This window comes from Sorghum bicolor, chromosome 7 (assembly GCF_000003195.3).
Source record: "Sorghum bicolor cultivar BTx623 chromosome 7, Sorghum_bicolor_NCBIv3, whole genome shotgun sequence".
NCBI classification, from domain to species: domain Eukaryota; kingdom Viridiplantae; phylum Streptophyta; class Magnoliopsida; order Poales; family Poaceae; genus Sorghum; species Sorghum bicolor.
In genome coordinates, this window is record NC_012876.2 from 12,684,418 (window position 1) to 12,711,003 (window position 26,586).

The 26,586-nt window shown below is 45.4% G+C and overlaps 1 protein-coding gene and 1 non-coding gene across 2 annotated transcripts; both read left to right on the forward strand.

The window, feature by feature from the left end:
- Nucleotides 213-14,823, forward strand: LOC8082428 (probable 4-coumarate--CoA ligase 1). Its single transcript, XM_002444062.2, has 5 exons — nt 213-1,840; nt 12,466-12,664; nt 13,766-13,979; nt 14,097-14,202; nt 14,344-14,823. Exons 1-5 carry the CDS (start codon nt 761-763, stop codon nt 14,458-14,460), a joined length of 1,716 nt encoding a protein of 571 aa, XP_002444107.1. The 5' UTR covers nt 213-760; the 3' UTR covers nt 14,461-14,823.
- On the forward strand, nt 15,514-15,586 carry TRNAR-UCU. Its single transcript has one exon. It is a non-coding gene; the product is annotated as a tRNA-Arg (tRNA).

Sequence of the window (26,586 nt, forward strand, 5' to 3'; positions counted from 1 at the left end):
TTGTAATACCAACCGGGACTAAAAGGGGTTGTGCCATATCAGTGTCTGGCGAGCCCTTTTGTCCCGGTTGGTATTACCAACCGGGACTAAAGGTCCCCCTTTAGTCTCGGGTGTGAGAACCGGGACTAAAAGTGGGACATTTAGTCCCGAAACCTTAGTTCCAGCTCGTTGTCCGGGACTAGATATGGATTTCGCCCGGGACTAAAGGCCGGTCTTGCAGCAGTGAAGACAGCTCAGTGACCATCTTTTTCTTTCATGACCCAGTTATAAACACAGACACTTATATACACGAGCGAATACTCACCTATATGAACATACACACGTACATCCTACCCTATGAGCACTTTTGAAGAATTGAGTTAGATCGACAAATCTCGAAATTGATGAAGGCATCATAGCTGCTTCGCTGTTGACAGACATGTCGCCTACCACTGAAAGCATAACACCATTAAATCCTGAAATAGATCTAAAAAAATACGAGTACCCAAGTCAGATATTTGAACTCAGGTGGACATGTTCAACAATGCAAGCAGCAACCCTCGATGAATATACATTTTACAAACCACTCCCTCCTCCTCCCATAGTCCACTCCAGTCCTTCGTCACAGTTGGCACTTTTATTTCGCAAAATAATTTGCGATTTCCCACCAAATGCCGCATCATCATCACCTTTGTTGCAAACACGACAATAAGTAGCAAGTACCGGACACCCAAAATCTTGCAAACGCAAACCTCGACCAAGCAAGCCCTTGATCATCTTGATGGGGTCCACCGAGGAGCAGCAGCAGCCGGTGCCGGTGGTGGCTGCCGCCGTGGAGGAGGAGGAGGCGTCGCCGGAGATCATCTTCCGGTCCAAGCTCCCGGACATCGCCATCACCAACTTCCTCCCGCTGCACCGCTACTGCTTCGAGCGGCTCCCCGAGGTGGCCGACCGCCCCTGCCTCATCGACGGCGCGACCGGCGCCGTGCGCACCTACGCCGAGGTGGACCGCCTGACCCGGCGCCTGGCCGCGGCGCTCCGGCGCGCGCCGCTGGGGCTGGGCCGCGGCGCGGTGGTGATGAACCTGATGCTGAACTCGGCCGAGTTCGTGCTCTCCTTCTTCGCCGCGTCCCGCGTGGGCGCCGCGGTCACCACCGCCAACCCGATGTCGACGCCGCACGAGATCGCCAACCAGATCGCGGCCTCCGGTGCCACCGTCGTGTTCACGGAGTCCATGGCCGTGGACAAGCTCCCCGCCGTCCAGGACGACGGCGGCGGACTCACGGTCGTCCTCATCGACGCGCACCGCGACGGGTGCCTCCACTTCTGGGACGACGTCATGGCCAGCGTCCCCGACGACGAGGACCGAGAAGCAGAGGAAGCGGCGGCGGCGGCGGGCTTCGACCCCGACGACGTGGTGGCGCTGCCCTACTCGTCCGGCACGACGGGGCTCCCCAAGGGCGTGATGCTGACGCACCGGAGCCTGAGCACCAGCGTGGCGCAGCAGGTGGACGGCGACAACCCCAACATCGGCTTCACCGCCGACGACGTGATCCTGTGCTCGCTGCCCATGTTCCACATCTACTCGCTCAACACCATCATGATGTGCGGCCTCCGCGTCGGCGCCGCCATCGTGGTCATGCGCCGCTTCGACCTCGCCAGGATGATGGAGCTCGTGGAGCGCCACCGGATCACCATCGCCCCGCTCGTGCCGCCCATCGTGGTCGCCGTCGCCAAGAGCGACGAGGCCGCGTCCCACGACCTGTCCTCCGTCAGGATGGTGCTCTCCGGCGCCGCGCCCATGGGGAAGGACATCGAGGACGCCTTCATGGCCAAGCTCCCCGGCGCCGTGCTCGGACAGGTACGTGCCACTGCCATGCCAGCCCAGACCACGCGCGCGCACCAAAACGGCACCGGCCGTTTTTCTCCGTTTCCATAGTTTGCTTGTCTCATTTGGGCTGTTTTCTTTTTCTTGTTTGCACTTTTGGCTTTTTGCGTCGTGTTTTATGTCCAGGTTCTTGATTTTCTGCGACTCACTTTTCTTTTTCTGAAATTCTGAGTGCCCATTTCTGTTGATTATGTTACCATGTGAATGTGGTACGTTTGCGTTGGGGCCTACGTATTGATAATCTGACGGTGAATGATGACGGCATTGGATGGATGGTCTTGATAAGCTTTCCATGGCCGTTGGATGTTTCTCGAGTGGCTTAGATTGCCTTTTGATATCCGCGTAGGTCAACCCTTTAATTAAGGAAGGCGTCGTTCGTTTGACCGGTTTTGAGGCCGGAAACTATTCTAGATCTATATTTAGTACAAATAAGCCTATTATTCCAGCTGGACTTGTTTAGTTCCTAAAAAATTTTGTAAAATTTTTCAGATTCTCCGTCACATCAAATCTTTAGACGTATGCATGGAGTATTAAATATAGACGAAAATAAAAACTAATTGCACAATTTGGTCGGAATTGATGAGATGAATCTTTTGAGCCTAGTTAGTTTATGATTGGACAATATTTGTCAAATACAAACGAAAGTGCTACTATTTCTATTTTGCAAAATTTTTTAGAACTAAACAAGGCCCTGAAATAATTCTAGAGAAACCATTCCACGTTAAACGAACGAGCCCTAAGTATCTCACCATTAATTGGCACGTTTGATTGAAACAATCCAACAACGCCCATGGACATGGAGAAATTCGTTCACAAGCATAAGATACCTTGACAACTCAAGTGATTAATTCGGGCATGTACACCATGATATGGTCGTGCCAACTAATAGACTTTTAGGCCTTGTTTAGTTCTAATTTTTTTTAAAGTTTTCTGTCACATCGAATCTTTGGATGCATGTATGGAGTATTAAATATAAATAAAAGAAATAAGTAATTACATAGTTTACTTGTAATTTACGAGATTAATATTTTAAGTTTAGTTAATCTATAATTAGATAATATTTAATAAATACAAACGAAAGTGCTACAGTAGCCAAAGCCAATTCTTTTCCTAACTAAACAAGACCCTATTACTAGCTGCGGCTAGCAAAGAAAGGCCTTTCTAGCTAATACAACATCTTCTTGTTAACTTTGTTACTATCATGGTTCTGTAATTGGAACTTAAATAATGCTTAGCGGTATTTTAGTATGGACTTAGGATAGCCCGTCAACAGCTTTTTGTTAGCTAGATATATAGTTTGTTATAAGTTACTAGTTGGAGTATTAGCTAAAGGCGTTGGATCCACTAAAGCTAATAAGCATAGTACCTATTTGGATCCAAACACCGCGAACCATGGACTTGATAGCCAGTTTTTTATTTAAGAAGAAAAGGAAGTATTTACCTATGAGTTTTAGCAATGAGATTTTAGGATATATCCAATTTAGACAACATTTTCTGAAAACGTCCATTTGGGAAGATCGCTTAATTACATATGGCCTTTAATATTGTTTCTACTTTGGAAACAATTAAACAATACTTCTCATATTCCTTTCTTATACATAACAAAAAACAACAATCTATTTAATTTGTCCAAGCACTAAGGCCTTGTTTAATTCACGAATTTTTTTGTGTTTGATAACGGTAGATTTTTTGTTTATATTTGATAGTTATTGTCTAACCATAAGCTAACTAAACTGAAAAGATTCGTCTCGTAAATTACAGACAAACTGTGCAATTAATTATTTTTTATCTATATTTAATATACTATGGTTGTGTCTAAAAATTTGATGTGATGGATAATCTTTAAAAATTTTGAAACTAAAGGCCTAGCTGCGGAGTTGTTGAGAAGTTGACTTCTTAAGTGCTCTGTGCTGCTCCCTCACGGCGGTACAGGTAGTTCTGACTTTCTGAGTGCTGCGGACTTCTGAATTTCTGAGTGCTGCGGACTTCTGAATTTCTGGGTGCTGCGGACTTGTGACTTGGTACACAGTAGTTCCATGGTTTGGGTGCTGATGATGTTGAAGGTTAAGTTATTTGTTCACCGACTTTTTTTGAGGGAATTTGTTCACCGACTTCGATGTTGCATTTCATTTAGGTGGGTTTTAGTTAGAGGATTAGGTTGGTTAGTTGCCTCTTGTAGCACTCCTGTTCACTTAAGTTGAGAACAAAAAATATCCATTTGTTCGCTGTGGGGGTATAAATCCCTATACCCTTATGGCTATACTTGGGCCAGGAGGCTTGGCCCATCATGAAGACGGTCCGAGGTTTGATCCAATTGCTTGGAGTTTAGCGCAAGGAAACAAGACGTGGAGATCAAGCCGGATCCTGGTCGGTTAGAATAGAGATTGATATCAAACTATCTATGGCAATTGTAACCGACTAGGATTAGTTTCCAAATCTGTAACCCTGCCCTCCGGACTATATAAGGAGGGGCAAGGGACCCCCCTAGGACATACTATTCTCTCAATCCAATACAACCAGACGCAGGACGTAGGTATTACGCCCACAGGCGGCCGAACCTGGATAAAAACCTTGTCCGTGTCTTGCGTCACCATCGAGTTCGTAGCTTGCGCACCGTCTACCGATAAACTACTACCGTGGGTATACCCCAAGGTAGACTGCCGACTAGCTTTTGTCGACAGTGGCGCGCCAGGTAGGGGGTGTGCGTACAGCTCTCCCGGCGAACAAGATGGTTATCGTTCCAGCTTCCGCGGCCGTGCCTGAAGGCCTCACGTTCACCGTCGGACAGATCACGTGGACGACTCACGGCAGCGGCCTCACGACCACGACTTCGGAAGAAACCCAGATCCGATCTGGGACGACAGCGGCATCAACTCCGATCACGCTGACACCGAGCACTCGACCACTGCTCCCTCGTTACAAGGGAAAGAAGGTCGACGGCTCAGACCTTTTCCGAGCTCTTGATCGCGCCGATCTCAGGCTCCTCGAAGCTTCCCGGCTAGTAGATGGGATCTCGCGCCAATCTGATCAAGTCGCGCCGACGGACTCTTTCGACTCCTGCCGGCCAACTCGTGTCGTCACACACGAACGGCTGGGGACGTCTCTGACAATAACTTCCACCCCCACAGGGCGGTCCGTTGAGCTCAGGGCAGACCCAGACCAGAGTCCTCCTTACGGGCTAAACAACTCAGTCGTTTACTACTCACGGCACATCCAATCCCTTTTCAACAGGACGGGTTGATTGCCAAAACGGAGCAGTCGACCAGCTCGTCACTACGTCAACATGGTGACGATCCGAGAACTACCAAATGACCAGGCTTCCAACACAAACTCCAGCATTGGATCCGTCCCCACCGAGGTTATAAACTCTGAGGACGAAGATTACGACCTGGATTTACCACCGTACCCTCCGGGTTTCTCTCGCTTCCCGGTCTTTCCGCCCCGGCGGGGAGATCTCGTCTTCAATGTCAGCAACGACGAACCGGTTGTCGATGGAGAGACAGACGAGCAGAGGCAGCTCCACGAACAGCGCAATGTCGACCGTGCTCGGCGGCACACGGACGAGGAACGGCAACTCCCGCCGCATAACCTCAGTGACGCTTTCGACATGGTCGGAGATCAGCAAGTCTACAAAACGCCAAGTGCTAACGTGGCTGTTGCTATGGCAAGCCTAGACCGACTCCCTGATACTCCCGAGTGAAAGGTCCTAATATGGCTAGAGGGGGGGTGAATAGCCTATTTAAAAATTCTACAAACTCACTAGAGCAAGGAGTTAGTAAATAACAAAGCGAAGCTTTTTGCTCTAGCTCTAAAGGGGAGTTTGCAAGCCACCTACCCAACAGTTCTAGTTGCTATGATCACTATGCACACAAGAACTAAGTCTCTACAAGTTACACTAGAGAACTAAGCTACACAAGGCAAAGTAAGCAACTAAACTAATTACACTAGTTTGCGGTAAGTAAAGGATAGGATGAGATATTTATACCGCCGTGTAGGGGATGAACCAATCACTAATATAAACAATCAAGCACCGGGAGAATGCCAATGAAACACAATTGAGACACGGATTTTTCTCCCGAGGTTCACGTGCTTGCCGGCACGCTACGTCCCCATTGTGTCGACCAACACTTGGTGGTTCGGTGGCTAAGAGGTGTAGCACGAACCTAGTCCTCACTAGGACACCACAAGAACCTACCCACAAGTGAGGTAGCTCAATGACACGAGCAATCCACTAATGTTGCCTTTGGCACTCCGCCGAGGTAGGCACAAACCTCTCACAACCACCGGGAGATGGCCACGAACAATCACCAACTCGTGCCAATCCTCCTCCGCTGCTCCAAGCCGTCTAGGTGGCGGCAACCACCAAGAGTAACAAGAAAACCGCAGCCAAATCGATCCCCAAGTGCCACTAGATGCAATCACTCAAGCAAATGCACTTGGAATCACTCCCAATCTCACAAAGATGTTTAATCTATGAAGGAGATGAGTGGGAGGTGTTTGCTTAGGCTCACAAGGATGTCAAGTATGTTAGAATGCCAAGAGGGTAAGCCCCAAGCCGGCCAAACACGTATTTATAGACCCCTCAAACAAATAGAGCCGTTGGCTCTTTTCACTGGGCAAACTGCGGGGTCACCGGACGCTCTTAAAGGGGCACCGGACGCTCAACACCAGCGTCCGGTGCTCCAACGTCAGCCGCGTGTCAGAGTCTAACGGTAACCTACAGTGCACCGGACGCTGAGCAGGTTGGCACCGGACACGTCCGGTGCACACCGGACTCATGCGCAGAGAGCTCGCAAACTTGCAGGGTCACCGGACGCAAGCCACTGGACGCACCCTGAGCGTCCGGTGCTCACCGGACTCACACCCAGAGAGGGTCGCAAAACGCCCGCACACCGGACGCGCACCACCGGACTCTCAAGCCAGCGTCCGGTGCCTATCGTCCGGTGCCTTACCCTAGCTGGGCCAGGCACTGTCTGCACCGGTCGCTCAGACTTAGCGTCTGGTGCCTCAGTGTCCAGCGTCCGGTGAGTGTTTTCTTAGCGAGAAACCCTCCCGCGACTTCTCCAAATTTCCCTCCGGCGCAATAGAAAATATGCACTTCATTTTCTCAAAAAGCGCCGAATCCCGCCGAGCAAGCTCGGCGGGAGGGAGAGAGGAACCCATCCTCTCTCTACCTTTGAAACTCCACTCCCTTCTGAAAGTGTGCCAACACCACAAAGTGTGTACCAACAAGTGCACGTGTGTTAGCATTTTCACAATCATTTTCTTCGAAGGAGTTAAGTTAGCTCACTAGGTTCTAAATGCATGCACATGAACAATGACACCTAGTGGCACTTGATTACCGCTTAGCCAAAGAATTCCCCTCTTTATAGTACGGCTATCTATCCTAAATGTGATCACACCCTCTATGGTGTCTTGATCACCAAAACCAAAACCCTAAGCAATACCTTTGCCTTGATCTCCATAAGGTTTTGTTTTTCTCTTTCTTCTTTTCCAAGTTGAGCACTTGATCATCTTGTGGTCATCACCTTCATCACCATGATCATCACTTGCTCCATCACTTGGCATGTACCAACCTCATTAAGTCTACACACACACTTAGCATAGAGGTTAGTACTAGGGTTTCATCAATTATCCAAAACCAAACTAGGGCTTTCACCGAGTGCTAGGGTGTCCGATCTAGCGTGCGCGCGCATCTGATCGCCGCGATGGGACAGACAGCCACCTTACTCAAAAGGGTCCAAGCTATCTCCTACACAGGGGCCTCCTCCGACCAGACTCATCGCAGCCGGACCTGACCACAGCCCAGCGAGCACCACCATAGCCGCTCCCCCAATAATCGTCGGAAGGATTCACGGCGTGGCAACGGTGGTCGGGACGCCGGCGGCTACCGTGAGCAGAATCGTGGGCATGGTCAGGAAGTAAACCAGGACAGGGATCTACGATACAACATCCCTCCCAAGGACGCTCGGGACCGCATCAACAGGCGCGCCACGGAAAGAGCGGTGCACGAAAACCTGCGGCGCATTGAGTACGATGCCGCGCACGCCCCCCCGGCCCGAGACAGTTTTCCTGACACCTTCGCCAAGTCGTATGGCCCCACAACTTCAAACTCGAGAAGCTCAAAAAATATGACGGCAAGGAAAACCCAGAGAACTGGATCACTCTCTATGAGATTGCAGTCCGTTCAGCAACAGGAGATGAGCACGTCATGGCCAACTACTTCCCAGTCGTCCTCGACCAGGCTGGTCATCAGTGGCTCCTGGGCCTGCCCGAGGACTCTTTCGACTCTTGGGAAGAACTGCGCCAAGCGTTTATCGACAATTTCATCGCTACCTGCGAGCAGCCCGGGAACAAATACGACCTCGAGAGAATAAGGGACAGGAAAAACGAGCCTTTGCGCGATTACATCCGATGATTCTCGAATATGCGCCTTAAAATCCCGAAAATTTCTCACGACGATGCCATATCCGCCTTCATCAAAGGGCTACGCTACCACGAAGCACTAAGGAACAAGCTACTGCGCAAAAGGCCAACCGCGATGGCCGAGCTCCTTGCCACGGCAAAAAACTACGCCGACGCCGATGACGCAGAAAAGCTCATCCGAGAAGATGCGAGAGGCCCTGACCAACCCACTCGACGGGACGACAGTCGTGGTCGTTTTGATAACAGGAACCATCGTCGCCCTGACAACCGTGACCACAGAGAAGGTTGGGATAGGCGGCGTGACAACCGCGATGACTTCAGGGGCAAGCGCCCTCGCGACCACAACCACGAGGTGAATACGGTCAAGCGTTCCAATGGGCGGCGAGACTACCAGGAAGATTACAATAAAACATTAAAGGGACCGTGCCAACTCCACCCCAAGTCCAATCACACGATGGAAGAATGCCGTGTCCTTAAAAACATCTACACGCGGCGGGCCGCTCAAGACGATTCTGCCAAGAACAACGGGAAGCAGGACGGGCGTGGTCACGAAGATAAAGACGACAACTAGGATAGGGACCCGCGACACCAGTACGTCAATCCCACCGACGTAGTCCACTCCATCTTCGGAGGTAAAGTCTCCATCGAGTCTAAGCGAGAAAGAAAGCTCCTGAAGAGAGCCTGCCTCAACGTGGACACCACAGATGGTATGATCGCTGATTCGAAATTTTCCCCCAGGTCGCACAGGGAGATCTCCTTCAGCAGGAAGGATCAATGGGCCGCCATCCCAGAGCTAGGACACTTCCCTCTAATCCTGGATCCTTGCATCAACAGCATCAGATTCGAGCGCGTACTTGTTGATGGGGGAAACTCCATCGACATCCTCTTTCGCAATAGCTTGCCTGCCCTCAAGATAACCTCGGCATAGTTAAAGCCCTACGACGCTCAGTTCTGGGGAGTCCTGCCAGGTCAAAGTTCAGTACCCCTCAGACAGATAACACTGTCTGTCCCGTTCGGAACGCCCGACCACTTTTGAACAGAGTTCGTCAACTTTGTGGTCGCCGACTTTGATGGAACTTACCATGCAATACTGGGCCGACCATCGCTGACAAAGTTCATGGCAGTTCCACACTACTCATACCTGGTCCTCAAAATGCCTACAGAGAAGGGCGTCCTAACTATCAGAGGCAACGTCTACACCGCATACACTTGCTAGGAGGAAAGCTTCAAGATCATCGAGGCAATTGACCTCTCAATCCGCATGGCAGAAACGCAGCCCAAGCCGCGCAGCTTCCACCCGACCAGCATCGACTACCCGAGCAGGAGACTCCGTGGAAAAATTCAAAGTCCAAAGAGCACAAGGAGGTACAGCTGGTCGACGACAGCCCCGAGAAGACGGCCCTCATCGGGGCCAACCTGGACCCTAAATAGGAAGACGCGCTCGTCAGGTTTCTAAGGGACAACGTGAGTGTTTTCGCATGGAAACCCGCAGACATGCTCGGCGTCCTACGAAACCTGATCGAGCACTCCTTAAACGTCTCGAAAACGGCAAGACCCATCAAGCAAAAGTTGCGACGGTTCGCTCGTGACAAAAAGGAGGCTATTAGGACAGAAATAACACGGCTTCTAGCAGCCGGATTTATTAAAGAGGTGTATCATCCTGATTGGCTTGCCAATCCTGTTCTTGTAAGAAAAAAGAACAATGAATGGAGAATGTGCGCTGATTACACTAATCTCAATAAACACTGTCCTAAAGATCCTTTTGGTCTCCCTCGCATCGACGAGGTGGTCGACTCAACGGCCGGATGCGAACTTCTCTCCTTTCTAGATTGCTACTCTGGTTATCATCAGATCTCACTAAAGGAAGGAGACCAGATCAAAACATCTTTTACCACTCCTTTCGGTGCGTATTGCTACACGACCATGTCCTTCGGACTCAAAAACGCTGGAGCCACTTATCAATGGGCTATTCAGCAATGCCTCCACGACGAGATTCGTGATGACCTCGTCGAGGCCTACGTAGATGATGTCATCGTCAAAACAAGGGATGCAAGCACTCTAATCGACAATCTAGACCGAACCTTTAAGGCACTAAATAAATACAAGTAGAAGCTTAACCCCAAAAAATATATTTTTGGGGTCCCCTCCAGTCTACTGCTCGGCAACGTCGTCAGCCGCGATGGTATACAGCCGAATCCCTCAAAAGTAAAAGCAGTGCTTGATATGCGACCACCTAGAAACGTCAAGGATATTCAAAAGCTCACTGGATGTATGACCGCTCTCAGCCGTTTTATTTCTAGACTGGGAGAAAAAGGCCTCCCCTTCTTCAAGCTCCTAAAGGCGTCAGAAAAATTCTCCTGGAGAGAGGAAGTCGACGCTGCGTTCACCCAGCTCAAAACCTTTCTCACTTCGCCACCCGTTCTCACAGCGCCTCAACCCAACGAAGACCTGCTCCTTTACATAGCAGCAACCGACAGGGTTGTCTCCACGGCAATGGTGGTCGAACGGGATGAGCCAGGCCATGTGTACAAAGTCCAGAGACCAGTTTACTTCATAAGCGAAGTCTTAAATGAGTCCAAGACCAGGTACCCTCAGATACAAAAGCTGATCCGAAATTATAATACAGCCAACTGCTGGCTGTAAGTTTTGTTTACAGCTTTTTTGCAGCCCACTCATATAATGGTTAGCTCATCACTATTAATACATGACCTACTTGTCTGTGTTACAGATTTTCTTGGTTTTTGTGTCTAAGCCGGCTGTAAGCTTATAGCCCGCTTTTATTTTCTATCCTCTTCTCTCTCCTCCACCTCAGCATTTAGCTGGCTTACAGCCTGCTATAATACTTCCTCTCGTGTCAAAGCATAAGAGCATCTCCAACAGTTATGCAATTAGAATTTGCTATTTGTTGGAGTTTGCCAAGTCGTTAGACGTTTTGCCAAAGGAAAAATAAGTTCATCTCCAAGTGTTTGGCATTTTTGACTTGGCATTTCCTAAAATAGTGGACCCAACTATTTTTGTCCGGAAATCTTTCATCTTCGCAGGAAATTCTCTCGCGCGTCGCGTAGGCGCTTTCTTTTTCGTGCACAATTCCTTCGCCCGTCGCCGCCAATTCTCTCGCCCGTCGCATGGTCGTGTTCATTCCACAAGTCCACATCGCCGCTTGGTCCAGGTCATCGAGATCCGATCGAGGCAACAGTCCTAGGTAGCACCGTGGCATCCAGGTCCCAAGGCTTCCGCAAGGAGGGCTTCGAGGTCACCAAAAGATGTCGCTGCTTGATCCAGGCCGGCGACATGTGCTCGAGGTAGCCTCGCGTCGCTGCAAGAAAAGGAGGCGGCGCGCGAAGAAAGGAGGCGGCGCGCGGGGGAAAGAAAGAGTTGCGTGTGGGGAGGAGTCGTCTCGCGGGAAACTACCGCAATGTGGGGAGTACGAGCACGACAAGGAGTCTAAGATTCTCGGGATATCGAAATTGCCAAGCCATTGTGCCTATGAAAAATGCCAAGTTTGGTCCATTAAACGCCAAGTTTGCCAAAATGCATAAGTCAAATGCAAAACTGTTGGAGAGCAATTTTTAAGGTTTTTGGTAAATTTCAAGAATGCAAAGTCCAATTGTATAACTGTTGGAGATGCTCTAAGCCAAGAGCACCACGATTTTCTGGACCCGCGTGTGCAATATCTTGAGACTGTCCTACCTCATAGAATTGAGTTTTTTGTTTTGTTTTTTTTCCCAAGCGGGGGAGGTGGATCCCAAGGATTTTACAATAAATTAAATAGCTCATCAATGGCTTTTTTCTGATAACTAGAATATTGTGGAGCCAGATTTTTCCAAAAGCCAAAAAAAAGGAAAAAAAACGGACCTGACGATTTCATTGTGCCAGTAGAGGCAAGTTGGCAATGGTTCTATTCTGTTATTCGACGACCACGTCGACAGCACACACAAAGCCAGTCAGTCCATTGGACAACAGAACTAAGAATATATACTACACCCATCGTACTAATCCGTTCGTATCACCTTTCTGAATTTTATTCTGTCCCAGACCAAACTTTGCATGCTCTGAAAATTCGGTTCAGATCTACTGTATGCGAAAGCACCCAAGTACAATCAGTCAGCTGCATTCATGTATCTCTCTCTATGTGTGTCTCATGCCACGCAATGCAACGCAACGCAACGCAGGGGTACGGCATGACGGAGGCTGGGCCGGTGCTGTCCATGTGCCTGGCGTTCGCCAAGGAGCCCTTCAAGGTGAAGTCCGGCGCGTGCGGCACGGTGGTGCGCAACGCCGAGCTCAAGATCGTCGACCCCGACACCGGCAAGTCCCTCGCCCGGAACCTCCCCGGAGAGATCTGCATCAGGGGCCAGCAGATCATGAAAGGTACTCTACTACTCTAGTCTCTGTCTCTTGCATTGCACCTCGTCGTCGTCGTCGTCGTCGTCGTTCGTTCCAACCTCCAAATGTTGACTTGAGGCAGCTCCATCTCCATGATTGCATTAGATAATGGATGGATGGACTGCCGGCTGGCTGGCCCACACATCCCTAGTTATAACCCCACTTGGAAGTTGGAACAATATATATATATATATATATAGAAATATATGCACAAGTGGTTCGCCGACTGCACATCATGCATGTTGGTAATGCTTTCACATATCGTTAATCACTCCTCAACTTCGATTGGTTGATGAATAAAGTATCACCACATGATATATAGCAATGTGAAGGAAATTATAATCTAGCTAGATAGCTCGGTCAACAAGACAGACGTGAGCTGTGCCACTCTTCCTCTACTGCACAAACCGTTCATGTCATGTGTACCTTTCTGTCCAGATTGGCAACAGAAATAAATTAACATTGAATTAAATGGGCTTAGCTGAGACCTGACGGCTTCAGTCTGGCCATGGAAGTCTTCCTCCTTTCCCTTGGTGTGATAGCTGAAATAAATCATCATGAATGGGACTGTTCTGAATACTCCTAGATCTGATCCCACCGAAGTGAAGTCGGGCCTGCAGCAATGTTTGGTTTTGGTAGTTGCTTGCATGTCAATGGCGACCGCAGCTTTCAGTTAGGCCACTGTAAATTGTCATATATTGGCGACAAGCACGTGTTCTCGAGTCAAAGATATAGAAGTATAGGAGTATGGATCTACTACCAGCAGATGACAACTGACATGGACATATAATGGAATATACTGACGGAAAGAAATCAAATGTAGTCACATCTATGATCTATTTTGCATTATTCTTTTATGATAATTGCTAATTGGTGGGAGTTCCAACAAACAATGGATGCTGTCGTCATTCACCTAACGAAGTGATGTGCAACTGAATTTCACAAGCTTTTAGTTGTGTTGCCATCCTCCAATATTATTATAGTCCATCTTTTTTTGTGGAATTTGGTTAAGTTACTTTCTGTTCTGCAATAAAGTACAGTACAGTATTATATGAGCAACGTCGTTGATGTGTTTTTGTTCATCAGGTTACCTGAACAACCCGGATGCGACGAAGAATAGCATCGACGCTGACGGTTGGCTGCACACCGGCGACGTCGGCTTTGTGGACGACGACGACGAGATCTTCATCGTCGACAGGCTTAAGGAGATCATAAAGTACAAGGGTCTCCAGGTGGCCCCTGCAGAGATAGAGGCCCTGCTCATCACCCACCCAAGCATCGCCGATGCCGCTGTCGTCGGGTATTAATCACTTGACCTCTCCTAAGCTACTAGCTAGATGGTTTCCCTTGCCCAACAATGGATGCTTGGTAATATTTCAGTCGTTGAGATGCACGGTGTCTATGATCATTATTGCAGGAAACAAGTCGAGCCGGAAATCGGAGAAATCCCGGTCGCCTTTGTGGCCAAGGCCAAAGGGAGCGAGCTTAGTGAAGATGACGTCAAACAATTTGTGGCCAAGGAGGTGATATTTATTTTCTTGTTGCCTCCGTTTGAGTTCATGCATGTTTTGATTCTAAATGCCAAGATAAAGAAACAAATACATGCGTGGCCCTTTGTTTCTTTTTTTCTTCCCTTTTGACCGCGAGGGGTCCTTCTGCTCCAGGTGATCTACTACAAGAAGGTCCGTGAAGTGATCTTCATTGACAAGATCCCCAAGGCCCCATCGGGCAAGATATTGCGCAAGGAGCTAAGGAAGCAGCTTCAGCAACAAGTGGCGTGATTTTAAAAAGAAAAAAAAAACAGTTGTGCATTATTTTATGATTTGTTCTGATGTCGACAAGAGTTTATCGGAGGCACAAAGAATTTTATCTCTTGATGTGTAATGTATCTAGCTAAATGGTGAGGCAGGGGCAGGGAGGCTTGATGGAATGTACATGGATATTTTATTTGCGAAGGTACATCATATTGAGGTGACATGTTTAGGGTTTCTGGTTTAGTTGGTGGTGGTGAGAGCGCATATCTATGTCTTTCTTGACTTTGAGGGCTACTTGTCAAGCATTCATGGCCGTGTCTTGAAAAATTCTTCTGTTTCTTTTCTTCCAAATGTTCCACATCATATAAATTACCGATCCATTGAAGTACAGTCATCGCTCCCTTGGGATTTTGGGTGCCACTTCTTCCCACCATGCTCTTATTTCTTTTGGTTGGGTCTAATAAGGCTGGATTAAGTCAATGTCAAAGTGCTCCCACAGCGCAAGGCTTCGAACCTCTCTAGCTAAATGGTATGGCATACCTCAGATGTAATTTTCATCATTGTAGATCAAACTCTAATACATTTTGTCATATTTTTAATTCTATTATTCACAATAGCATATAGTGAAAATTGAGGGTAGCTTAGCTGTTCAAATTCTTTATTTGTCTTTTTTTAAGATTTATTGTAGGATTTACTTTGTCTTTTTTTAAAGATTTATTGATTTACATAGTGTTTGGTTCGACTAGTGGTAATGCAAATGGTAACTAAATCAGGTTATACTTTAATTAAAATTGGGGTCAATCATTATGGTCTTTGTTCAGTTTTGGAATGTAACGACATCAGATACATAACTTGTGCTGAATTACACTGATCTATAACTATGCTCCGGAGAGCCTCTTAATATATATAGCCAATTATGATTGCCAATGGCACCAAACCAACACATGTGTTACCACTTTTCTTACCCTCCATAATCACAAAATGTGAAACCAAACACTACCCTAATGGTGCTTTTCGTAGGGGTGTGGACAAAATCTGCTCTTACAATAAATACGCGACAAGTGTTCCGAAATTCAATAGGCGCCCATGGCCTAATGGATAAGGCGTCTGACTTCTAATCAGGCGATTGTGGGTTCGAGTCCCACTGGGCGTGGAATATATTTTTGAAAAATTATTTTGTTTTGTCTTTTTTTAATTTTTAAAACGCACATGAACTCTGAAACTTTTTGTTGTAAAAAACGTCGCAAAACCTTTGGTAATACTACTATAAAATTACATACGGATCCAAAACTGAGTACCAACAATGTAAGGGGTCCAAACCATATATGAATTCACTGGTACATACAATCGGATCGACCGGAAACGCAACAAAGCATTCAGTTATTAGTTTCTCATGACATGACTAAAACTAATCCATCATCACACCATCACGCTTAAGTTGATAATGAACAGTCTGCATCAGAACAAGTCTTACGTCTCAGATTCGATGATAATGAACACTGTATAGCATCTGACGGTCAACTGATGGCCTGAAACTGAAGTTCTCACAAGGCTGTTGGACTCCGAAAATCTTCTCTCAGCTATCTTGAGCTCACAAAGCCTGCGGTGTACTTTGAGGAGTTGTCGAGTGCAGCTATCTTGGGCGTGGGCGTGCATGATGCTCCAAATAGTCAAATAGATATCCTCAACTCTTTTTTATATAACTAAATCAACTAAATAGACAATTTTTTCTCTTATTTTTTCATTTAATTCATTTAGTTATACTAAAGAAGAACCACGGGTAACGACATTCAAAGGAAGTATCGCAAACCACAATTTTAATCTATCCTAATTATATACTCTTATAAAGCTAAACACCACTAGATAAATTTTTTCGTCATGCAAGATATTCACATTATTCCCCACTACATGACCTACTAAGGCCTCGTTCGTTTGGGGTGGATCAAGGGTAGGAATTAATCCAGCTGAGCACTGCTACTATAAATAAAGTTGTTATTCCACTTGGAACTATTCCAGCCACCTATTCCCAAGTAAACGAACAGGGCCTAAATGTTCTATCTCTTTATGCAAGGTGTCCACATTATTCCCCACCAAGTCCATATCATCCCATATTAATTACAAAAATGACCATATCATCTATATCATGTGAAATTGTTGATGCAAAAGTGGATCTGCAAACACAAAGGGCTAATACTCAATCCGATATCCTAGACGTGCCAGTTGATTTGACTTGTTAATCGACAAGGATGATAACTCAAGGACTTTGGTCCCGACAACAGCGATGCGCTCGAAAGTCACGGCCAAGAGGTACTCACGCGGAACTCGAGGATCATCGAGATTTGCACTAGAACAATGCAACACGCCGAATCGATGAGAACTCGTAAAAAGAAATATGCAAATTGACGAAGTCGTCGAAAAGTGAGTAGATGCAAAAGTAGGAATAAACTTGGATTTGATATTGACTGATTGCTATTACATTGCCCCTCAGCCTATATTTATACTCCAACCTAAAGAGTCACAACTAAATACGACTAGGATATGTTTCTAAGACAAAACATGACTCTTACATAAGGCAATATGCTAACAAATATAGAAAATAACACCTATCTACTTTCGTGTCTGACTTAACTACGATGAAACCTTCATCTGTCCCCGCTTCATCGACAGACTTCCTGCCATCATAGGCTTTACCAGCAGCAGTCTTCATTTCTTCCTTCATCGACATCGGCAATGTATCCTATCGGCAATAGTTTTCAAACTGCCATCGGCAAATGCCACCTCCGATCTCACCGGTCAATACTTTTGAATTTAAATTAAAAGGCAATCCCTTCTCGAACAATCCTCTTTCATCGGCAACAACCCCCATCGGCTGATCTTCATCGGCACCTCTCTGTTAGTACAATGCACTAACTTCCCTACTACCGATTGGCCCATCTTGATTATCTTGACCCGTACCAAAAAATGGTGTCAACACATGCCCCCTAATTTCGGAGTATAAAATCATTAATGCTCTGAAATTTACTCCAGATAATGATTGCATTTACATAATTATCTCTCTTATGACAAATTTTGCCGTCGAATCCGGTCAAATCCAACCTTGATTTTTGTGTCTTAGTAAATATCGCATAATCTCCAACCATCCTGATCCCGATTATGGCTAGAATATAAGAACAACCACTCATCGGCAAGAATCCAACACTATACCACACTGCCGATCCTAGTATTAAAATATTCCGCATGCCGAAATATCCTTCAAATCATGATTACTTTCCATTAAATCATCCACACAATCCCTTGATTGTCGTGCGAACAGTTACCATATCTATCTGAACAACCTCGACTTCTACGTGCGCGGCAGAGAGATAAGTCCAGAATGCCCCTGCTCAGTTTAACCTATAAATATATCTCCCTCAGGTACCCATCTTCTACCTTGCCATTTCAATCCTCCAAAACCTACTCTCCCCAGCGGCGACCTTGACAAGCAACTGCACAACCTCAACCGACAAGAGTTCTCTCTAGTGAAACCCTCAAGTTCTCGGCTCCACCTCCATCCTGCTCAGAACAATGGCGATCAACTTCATCGTCCCTGCGGTCAGTTTTACACTCATCCCCTTTCACTGCAATTCCTTTTACTATTGCCAATTCATAGGCTTAGCGATTTTCTTTTTCTTTTACTTCTGCCCCTTTGATCTTTCAAACTTAGGAACTAAGCGATAAACTAGTTATTCCAACCGATCAACCACACATCCAATGCCTAGGCCCAATGGGAAACCTAGATCCAACCGATCTGATTAATGCAGAAACCAATAGAATCCCATTTAGAGCTGAGAATTTCTCCTTAGACTATGGAAAGATACCTTCTGATCTTGGCCCAAAACCACCAAGGGATGGAAAGATTGATTTCTGAGGGTCAGTGGGTCGAATGAAGTATATTGGGCAGAACAGAAACTAGATTAGTGTATCAGGCTATCCATTGCCGATATGCAGAAGAACGAGTCGATGATGATAGCAGCCGCTTACTTTTGGTCAGACACCACCAATACTTTCATGTTTGGACACGGCCTAGCTACCCCCACTCTTGCCGATGTGCATATGCTCACAGGCTTAGATATTTCAACTGCCGATGACCCCATGGTTTACAACAGAAGAGCTGAGTACAAGGTAAACACTTGCAACATCGCCGGTTGGACAGGATACATCCAGAAATATCAAAAGATTGGATCGGTTGGCAAAAGGGAATATGCCATATTCCTGAATATGTGGCTAGATAAGTTTATTTTCTATGGCCGATCGATTCGGCCAACCTGCATCTACCTTGCAGCGGTCGAGTTACTAGCTAATGGCGCTAGATTCCCCCTTGGCCGATATCTCCTGAGCTCCACCTATCACTGTCGACGAAAGCTAGTCGGTAGTCTACCTTGGGGTATACCCACAGTAGTAGATTATCGGTAGATAGGTGCGCAAGCTACGAACTTGATGGTGACGCAAGACACGGACAAGGTTTTTATCTAGGTTCGGCCACCGTGTGGGCGTAATACCTACGTCCAGCGTCTGATTGTATTGCTGTGGATTGAATTGTGTCGAGTTGAGTTGTCTAAGGGGGATCCCTTGCCTCTCTTTATATAGTACAGATGGCAGGGTTACAGATCTGAAAACTAATCCTAGCCAGTTACAATTGCCATAGATAACACGATATCAATTCCTATTCTAACCGACTAGAATCCTGCTTGATCTCCACGTCTTGTTTCCTTACGCGAAACTCCGAGCAGTTGGATCAGGCCCCGAATCTGTCTCGTGATGGGCCAAGTCTCCTGGCCCAAGTCTAGCCGTAAGGGTATAGGGGTTTATACCCCCACAGCTAGTCCCCGAGCACCATGTATTGTGATGTAACACGCCGTCTTGAGCTTCTTCGACCAGTAAGGTTTGACATCTTCAATAAGCAGGAATGTCGCCCAAACAGTTGAAACGGTATTTTAACCAACTGAAAGCCCTAGTTTGGTTTTGGATAATTGATAAAACCTATGTGTACTAACCGTTGTCATGAGTGATATATAAAGATAGGTTGGTACACACCAAGTGATGGAGCTAGATGATGGTCATGGTGATGGAGGTGACTAAAAGATGATATTCAAGTGCTCCAACTTGGAAAAGAAGAAAGAGAAAAATAAAATGGGCTCAAGGCAAAGGTATTATTAATAGGGCCATTTTGTTTTGCCACTCAAGACACCTAGTGGGTGTGAGTGGATTTAGGATAGATAACCATACTATAAAGAGGGGAAATTTTTAATTGCAATTGTTATCTAGTGCCACTAAATATGTTTCTCTTTTGCATATTCGTAGCGCTTAGTGACATGGTGAGATGCATGAGAAAGCCGTGGAAAAATATTTGTGAAAAGCTAATTTAGATGTCCAATTTATTTTGGAATATTTTGGTGAAATTAGCTACTTGAAAAGGTGCTGAAAATTCAAAGAAGATGAACTGTTGTCCAGATGAAAAGGAACTGCAAGCTGCTGAAAGTTTTTGTAAGTAGCAGTCGAAACCAGTTAAAAGCAGTGCACAGTTTTAACAGCAAGCAAGTGAAGGCTTTTGCAAGAAGCTGGAAGCAGTTGCGACCAGTTGGAACCAGTTAAAATTAGTGCACAGCTCAACAACAAGGAAGTGAAGGAAATTGCAAGAAGCTAGAAGCAGTCACAAACAGTCGCAACCAGTTAAATCCAGTGTGCAGCCCAACAGCAGGCAGGTGAAAGAGAGCTGAAAGCAGTTGCAGCTAGTTGGAACCAGTTGAAAGAATTTACAGCTGCTGCTTGCTGTCTGTCTCGTGCGTAAGAAGGAATGACAGTCAAGGACCATGCTTGCATGCGTTGCTTGTTGTGGAGCTCTTGCCATAATAAATGAGAGAGAATGAGAAAGGTGATTTGCATGACTGCATGCAAGTGTGAACACACCTTGATAAAAGGAGGCAGCCATTGACCTTTGCTCTTCATAGAGTGGTCCACTCAAGTACAAGAAGACACTTAATTAATTTGGAGGTGCTGCTTGTCCATTCAGAATAGAGATTGGAGGAGTGCATGCGCGTGGACTGCTGGGAAGTTGTAGCTCTTGCTGCTCACTCATTTATTTGATGGGACCCAGTGCTGAGAAAATACAGAGGGTCACTCAGTGCCTGCTGCTGCCCGTTGTGGCAAACGGCACTGTTGTTTTGCCCGTTGGAGAGCTGGTTGGCCAAGGAATATAGGCCGAGCGCTCCCCTTCTTTGCGATCTCTCTGTCTCGCGAATACAGAACAGAACGCTTCACTTCTTTCTTTCCAGAGAATAGAGAACTCGAGCTCCCCTCTCCCATCTCTCCCAAGTGCTAATCCTACGAGAGATTTTTGAGAGGCTTGCGTGATTGATCCAGTGAGCTCGTGAGCATCTTCTCCCTCTCCTCTCCCTCTCATAGCTTGGTGCTCATCTGAGAGAGGATTGAGGGAAACCCTAGGTGCATTTGAAACTGCATATTCTTGTGGCACTAGGTGATTGTTGTGATTGTGGATTTCTTATTACTCTTGGTGATTGCCGTCACCTAGACGGTTGCGGATTTACTGATTGGTGAGGGGATTTGGTGATTGTGTCCGCCCCCAATCAAGGTGTTATTTTGTGAGGGGTTCTTGGGCTTATTCCCGGACGAAGTGCCAAAAGCCACTCTAGTGGATTGCGTGTGTCATTGAGCTACCTCACTTGTGGTAGGTCCTTGCGGTGCTCGTGGTGAGCTTGGGTGTGGAATCCCAATTAACCGCCGGACCACAAAGTGTTGGTCGACACAACGGGGACTAGCGTGCCGGCAAGCACGTGAACCTCGGGAGAAAAATATTGGTGTCAATATTGTGATTGATATTCTCCCGGTGATTATATTGATATACATTGTGATTGGTTCATCCTCTACACATCGGTATAATTATCTCTTACCTCTTTACTTTCTTGCAAATTAGTTGTAACTAGTAGATCCTAGTTTTAGCTAGCTGTAACTAGTTATAAAGAGTAGTGACATAGCCATTGCTTGTGCCTAGAGATCATAGCAACTAGAATTATTGGATAGGTGGCTTGCAACCCTTGTAGAGCTAGAGCAAAATTGCTTAACGCCTTTTGTTATATTAACCCTTTGCTCTAGTGCCTTGTAGATTTTTTAAATAGGCTATTCACCCCCCTCTAGCCATATTAGGACCTTTCAAGTGGTATCGGAGCAGTGGTCACCGTTTAGTGAAGGCTTAACAACCTCGGTGTGCAAATTATGGCTCATATTGTGTTCAACCATGTTGGGGGCAAACCACCAATGTTTGATGGCACCACATCCTTTGATCAATGGAAGAGAAAGATGAAGATGCACCTTGGTACCATTCATACCAAAGTGTGGAATGTGACCGAGAATGACTTTGTTATCCTTGATCCCGACAATCTCACCGACAAGGATGAAATCAACCAACAATGCAATAATGCCGCTCTCAATGCCATATATCAAGGGATTGATTCAAAAGTGTTTGAACAAATCAAAGATCTTGAGAAAGCAAGTGAAGTGTGGCAAAGATTGATTGAGATATATGAGGGCAACCAAAATGTCAAGAGTGCGAAGTTGTACATGCTCAAGGACAAGCTATTTAACTTCAAGATGGAAACAGTTGAGTCCATTCCGGAGATGTTCTATAGACTCCAAGTGATTGTCAATGATCTCAAGAACATTGGAGAGAAAGTGAAGGATGAGGACTTCTCGCATAAGTTCCTCATGTGCTTGCCAAAGAGATTCTCTACTTTGAGAAGAATGATCTTTAGAGAAGGATTGAGCAAGGTAACTCCAAATGAAGTGCTTGGTGACATAATGACCGATGCTCAATACAATGATGATCTTAGTGAAGGAGAAGATGACAAGAGGGAAAAGAAAGACAAGAAAGAGAAGAGTATGACATTCAAGGCTTCATCCTCCTCCAAGGGCAAGAGCAAGAAAGAAGAGCCAAGTGAGGAAGAGATTGATAGTGATGATGAGGCTATGGCTCTTCTAGTCCACAAGATGGGCAAGTTCATGAAGAAGAAGGGCTATGGTGCAAGAAAGAGAAGAGACTTCACCAAAGGCAATGGCAATGGAAGGCTTTGCTTCAAATGCAAGAGCCCCGATCTTGTGGTGGCAAATTGTCCACATCTTGATAATGATGATGACGACAACAAGAAGAAGAAGGACAAAAATGAGAGGAAGGAGAAGAAGTCCAAGAAAATGATCTTCAAGAAGAATAAGAAGGGTGGTGGCTATATTGTCACGTGGGATAGTGATGCCGATGATGATGAAGATAGTGATGATGAGAAGGAGTTGGAGGCCATGAAGAAGGCTTTCGGTGGTGTTGCTATTACCAACAAACCATCTCTCTTTGATGATGCTACATCAACATGCCTCATGGCTAAGGCCACCAAGGTAACATATAATGATGATGCATGTGATGATGATGATTCTTGTAGTGATGATGATGAGGACCCTTCCAAGGAGGAGCTCATGGACATATGTCAGCAATTAAATGAAGGCTTCCAAAAGAAGAGAAAAGAGTGTAAGGGCTTACTCAAGAAAGTCCAAGATCTTGAGAAGTCCCTTAGGGAGCTCCAAGCATCTCATGAGTGTCTAAAGGAAGACCATGAGGAACTTGAGAATGCTCACACCAAGCTTGCAAAAGCTCACTCTATTCTTCTTGATCAAGCAAATGTGGAGGACGTGAAGGAGACTAGAAGCATTGGAGTAACTTGTGATATTATGGATGAATCTTTTTATAAATCTATTATTATATCACAAACTAACCCTTCTTGTAGCTCTTCATCCATCACAACCAACTCAAGCTCAAGTATGAGTGATGGTTTCACTTGTGATACATCACTTATGATTGAGAATGAGACCCTAAAAAGGGAGGTGGATGAGCTCACTCACGCTCTAGGCAAGGCCTATGGCGGTGAGGCCCACTTGCTCAAGTGCTTGGGTAGCCAACGCTTTTCTCTCAACAAAGAGGGATTGGGCTATACCCCCAAGAAGGGCAAGGCGGCCTTTGCAACTCCAAAGTCTAACTTTGTGAGAAGCGATGGTCGGTTTTGCAAGAAATGCAAGCAAGTTGGGCATTTAGAGCATAATTGTAATAAAATGAACAAGAACAAGAAAATTGCTAATGTACCATACATTCCTTTTGATTCTTGTTATATGCTTACCAAGGGTGAGAAGGGTGTGCATGCTAAGTTTGTTGGTACACCAATTGTGGGTCCAAAGAAGAAGGCCATTTGGGTACCAAAAAGCTTAGTCACTAACCTCCAAGGACCCAAACAAGTATGGGTACCTAAGAAACATTAATTTGTTTTGTAGGTAAATTACAAAGCCGGATGAAGGCATTGGATTCTTGATAGTGGGTGCACTCAACACATGACCGGTGAATCAAAAATGTTCCAAGAAATCAAGCAAAATGATGGTGATGTGAGGAGTATCACATTTGGTGACAATAGTAGAGGTGATGTGATTGGTCTCGACAAGATTGCAATTTCAAATGATATGTCCATTTCCAATGTGATGCTAGTAGAGAGCTTGAACTTCAACTTGCTATCAATTGCTCAATTGCTCAATTGTGTGATCTTGGCTACAAGTGTATATTTGGTATTGATGATGTTGAGGTGGTTAGTGTTGATGGATCAAATATTGCTTTCAAGGGGTTTAGATATGGCAATCTCTATCTTGTTGATTTCAACACAAATGAAGCTCAATTGTCAACATGTTTGCTCTCCAAATCAAGCATGGGTTGGCTATGGCATAGAAGGCTTGGTCATGTTGGAATGAAGCAACTCAACAAGTTAGTGAAACATGATCTAGTTAGAGGCTTGAAGGATGTCACATTTGAAAAGGATAAGCTTTGTAGTGCATGTCAAGCTGGAAAGCAAGTTGGCAACACTCATCCAAAGAAGAGCATCATGAGTACTTGTAAGCCATTTGAGTTGTTGCATATGGATTTATTTGGGCCAACAACATACACTAGCATTAGAGGCAACAAATATGGATTTGTGATTGTGGATGATTTCACTAGATACACTTGGGTGGCATTTCTTAGTGACAAGAGTGAAGTATATGACATCTTCAAGTTATTCATCAAAAGAATGCAAAATGAGTATGAAACCACCATCAAGAAAGTGAGAAGTGACAATGGAAGTGAATTCAAAAACACAAGAGTTGATGAGCTATGTGATGAGTTAGGAATCAAGCATCAATTCTCAGCAAAGTATACACCACAATCCAATGGACTAGTTGAAAGGAAAAATAGAACTTTAATTGATATGGAAAGATCAATGCTAAGTGAGTACAATGTGAGTCACTCATTTTGGGCCGAAGCAATCAACACGGCATGCTTCTATAGCAATAGACTCTATTGTCATCCATTTCTAGAGAAGACACCTTATGAGATATTGAATGGAAGAAAGCCCAATATATCATACTTTCGAGTATTTGGATGCAAATGATACATATTGAGAAAGGGAACTCGATTGAGCAAGTTTGACAAGAAAGTTGATGAAGGCTTCTTGCTTGGTTACTCCACTTCAAGCAAAGCATATAGAGTATGGAATTTGGGAAGTGGTCAACTTGAGGAAGTACATGATGTTGAATTTGATGAAACTCAAGGCTCTCAAGATGAAGAAGAGAACTTGGATGATGTGAGAGGCACACAATTGGCCGATGCAATGAAGAAAATGGAAATTGGTGATATTAGGCCAAGAGAGGTAATTGATGTTGAAGATGACAAAGATCAAGTGCTTCCTACCTCGAATGTGCAAGCTAGTGAGTCTCATGACCAAATTAAAGCTAGTTCATCATCTCAAGTGCAAGATCAACAACATAAAGCTAGTTCATCATCTCAATCAAATGACCAACCAAGTGCAAGAAATCAAGTGCAAATACTCCAACCAACAAATATTGCAAGAGATCATCCATTAGATCATATCATTGGTGATATATCAAGAGGTGTGCAAACTAGATCAAGATTGGCATCATTTTGTGAACATTTCTCATTTGTATCATCCATTGAACCAAAGGAGATAGAAGAAGCTTTGATAGATGTTGATTGGGTAAATGCTATGCATGAAGAGCTAAACAATTTTACTAGAAATCAAGTATGGGAGTTAGTAGAGAGGCCTAAGGATCATAATGTGATTGGAACCAAATGGGTCTTTCGAAACAAACAAGATCAAGATGGGATAGTGATAAGGAACAAAGCAAGATTAGTAGCACAAGGTTACACACAAATTGAAGGTCTTGACTTTGGTGAAACATATGCCCCAGTTGCTAGATTGGAAGCAATTAGGATCTTGTTAGCCTATGCTTGTGCCCACAACATCAAGTTATATCAAATGGATGTGAAGAGTGCATTCTTGAATGGGTACATAAATGAGTTGGTATATGTTGAGCAACCTCCCGGTTTTGAAAATGACAAGTACCCCAACCATGTTTACAAGTTGAAGAAAGCATTGTAAGGTTTGAAACAAGCACCTAGAGCATGGTATGAGAGGTTAAGGGATTTCTTACTCTCTAAAGGATTTATTATGGGTAAGGTTGACACCACTCTCTTCACTAAAAAGATAGGCAAGGACTTATTTGTGTTGCAAATCTATGTTGATGATATTATATTTGGTTCAACCAATCAAGAATTTTGTGAAGAGTTTGGAAATATGATGGCAAATGAGTTTGAGACGTCCATGATTGGAGAGCTTAGTTACTTCCTTGGTCTTCAAATTAAGCAAATGAAGAATGGTACATTTGTGAGTCAAGGCAATTACATCAAAGACATGCTCAAAAAGTTTGGAATGGATGATTCTAAAGCTATTAGTACACCTATGGGGACAAATGGAAACTTGGATAGTGATGCTAGTGGCAACATGGTGGATCAAAAATTATATCGGTCTATGATTGGAAGCCTACTCTATGTGACTGCATCAAGGCCGGATGTGATGTTTAGTGTATGCATGTGTGCTAGGTTTCAAGCCTCACCAAGAGAAAGTCATTTGAAGGCAACAAAAAGAATATTGAGGTACTTAAAGCATACACAAAATGTTGGATTGTGGTATCCCAAAGGAGCAAATTTTGAGTTGATTGGTTATTCTGACTCTGACTATGCGGGTT